Source organism: Tamandua tetradactyla, chromosome 8, assembly GCF_023851605.1.
Source record: "Tamandua tetradactyla isolate mTamTet1 chromosome 8, mTamTet1.pri, whole genome shotgun sequence".
Classification (NCBI taxonomy): domain Eukaryota; kingdom Metazoa; phylum Chordata; class Mammalia; order Pilosa; family Myrmecophagidae; genus Tamandua; species Tamandua tetradactyla.
In genome coordinates, this window is record NC_135334.1 from 14,602,916 (window position 1) to 14,604,936 (window position 2,021).

Consider the following 2,021-nt stretch of genomic DNA (forward strand, 5'->3'; position numbering starts at 1 on the left):
ATGTTTGGAGAAATGAAAGAGGAAAAGCTCTGGTCAAAGGTTGGGGGAATCAGGTAGAAGAAGATAAAGATATAAAATAGTGGGTGGTAAATAAAACTCAAGTTAGAATGTAGAATATAAATTGATGGGAAAATGAAATGCTATAATTTATGATTTATACTCCCTTCTACAGTATAGACTGTAGAAGGAGATAGAATGGGTAATCTGGGTTGCCCTCTAATGTGAGGTTTTCCTCCTGTCCCTACAGATCCCCCATAGAAGAATGGCTACTGGAAACATCTCCTTTGTGACTGAGTTCATACTGTTGGGATTAACAGAGCGTCTAGATCTCCAACTCCCATTGTTCTTCCTCTTTCTAGCAACATATGTGTTCACCATCCTGGGAAACCTTGGTTTGTTAACTCTAATTGGGCTGAATTCCCACCTTCACACCCCCATGTACTTTTTCCTCTTTAACTTGTCCTTCATAGACCTATGTTATCCATCTGTTTTCACACCCAAAATGCTAATGAATTTCCTATCGAAGAAGAATATTATCTCCTACCAGGGTTGCATGACTCAGTTCTTCTTCTTCTGCATTCTTGCCATCTCTGAGTGCTACGTGCTGACATCAATGGCTTATGATCGCTATGTGGCCATCTGTAATCCACTCTTGTATAACATGGCCATGTCCCCTAAAGTGTGCTCCAGGCTTATCTTTGGTTCATACTTGATGGCATTTTCTAGTGCCATGGCCCACACTGGCTGCATGCTGAGACTGACCTTCTGTGATGCCAACACCATCAATCATTATTTCTGTGACATCCTTCCTGTGCTCCAGCTCTCCTGCACAAGCACCTATGTCAATGAGCTGATGGTGATCATTGTGTCAGGCATCAACCTCATCGTGCCCAGTCTCACCATCTTTATCTCTTATGGTTTTATTCTCTGTAGCGTCCTCCACATCAATTCCACTGAGGGCAGGTTCAAAGCCTTCAGAACCTGCAGTTCCCACGTAATAGCTGTTTCTCTGTTCTTTGGATCATTGTCATTCATGTATCTCCAGCCATCTTCTACTGGGCCTCTGAATGGGGGAAAATTCTCTTCTGTCTTTTACACCAATGTGGTTCCCATGATGAACCCCTTAGTCTACAGTTTAAGGAATAAGGATGTTATATTTGCCCTGAGAAAAACCCTGAGTAGGAGAATGTTTCCATCGTAAAAAGGATCTCCTGTGCAGATAATTTCAGGGCAAAGGTATTTGATATACTTAGTTACAACATATTTGGTGGCAGTTTTCTTATTCTACATTGTGGTACAAGAAATTTGAGCCTTCTCTCAAGAATTTCTTTCCACTTTTATGAGAAAATGTCCTTTGCTTTTCCTCACCATTTACATATTTTTTGTTCTCACTCTTTTTTTTTCCTTTTTGAGAATGCATTAAGGAAGGGATTTATTATATTTATTTTTTCATTATCAGTTTGAATATTTTCTTTCTCCTGGAATAAGATGAATGATTTTTCAGTGATTGGATAAAATAACATTAGGGTGTAGTATTTTGTTACTGGAGGATGTTATGCCCTGGTCTGCCAGTGGTAATGCTCCAACTGCAAGCATCAGTCACACAATGTTTTCACTCCTGCTTTCTTTTCTCCACTAAGCAGAATTATGTCTCCTTGCAAAGACAGTGTTTCACACAAATAAAAGTTTCCATAAAGACTATCAAGAATAATACCCTTTGAATATGTAATACAATGAATTATGCTTCTTTTCAAAGAGTTTGTTTTTTTTTAACACTCAGAGAAATAAGTAACAGATGGTTGATGAATGATTTATTTTTACTGCTTGGATGAGAAAAGTGAAACCCAGAGAAGTTAATGATTTAGTTCATATCACACAGCTACTCAATGAAAAAGTCTAGAGTAATCTCTAGTATCCTGAATTCAAGTCTATTGCTCTTTTTAGTGTATTTTGCTTCTATTTTATTCTATTATATTTGTTTCAACATATAGGGAATTTGAAGAAACATTTCTATTTTGAAA

General features: G+C 37.8%; 1 protein-coding gene across 1 annotated transcript; it reads left to right on the forward strand.

Annotated features, from left to right (window-relative positions):
• The first annotated feature begins 253 nt into the window (after positions 1-253).
• On the forward strand, positions 254-1,201 carry LOC143643216 (olfactory receptor 8B3-like). Its single transcript, XM_077111974.1, has one exon. The coding sequence runs from the start codon at positions 263-265 to the stop codon at positions 1,199-1,201; it is 939 nt and encodes a 312-aa protein (XP_076968089.1). The 5' UTR covers positions 254-262.
• Positions 1,202-2,021: the final 820 nt, after the last annotated feature.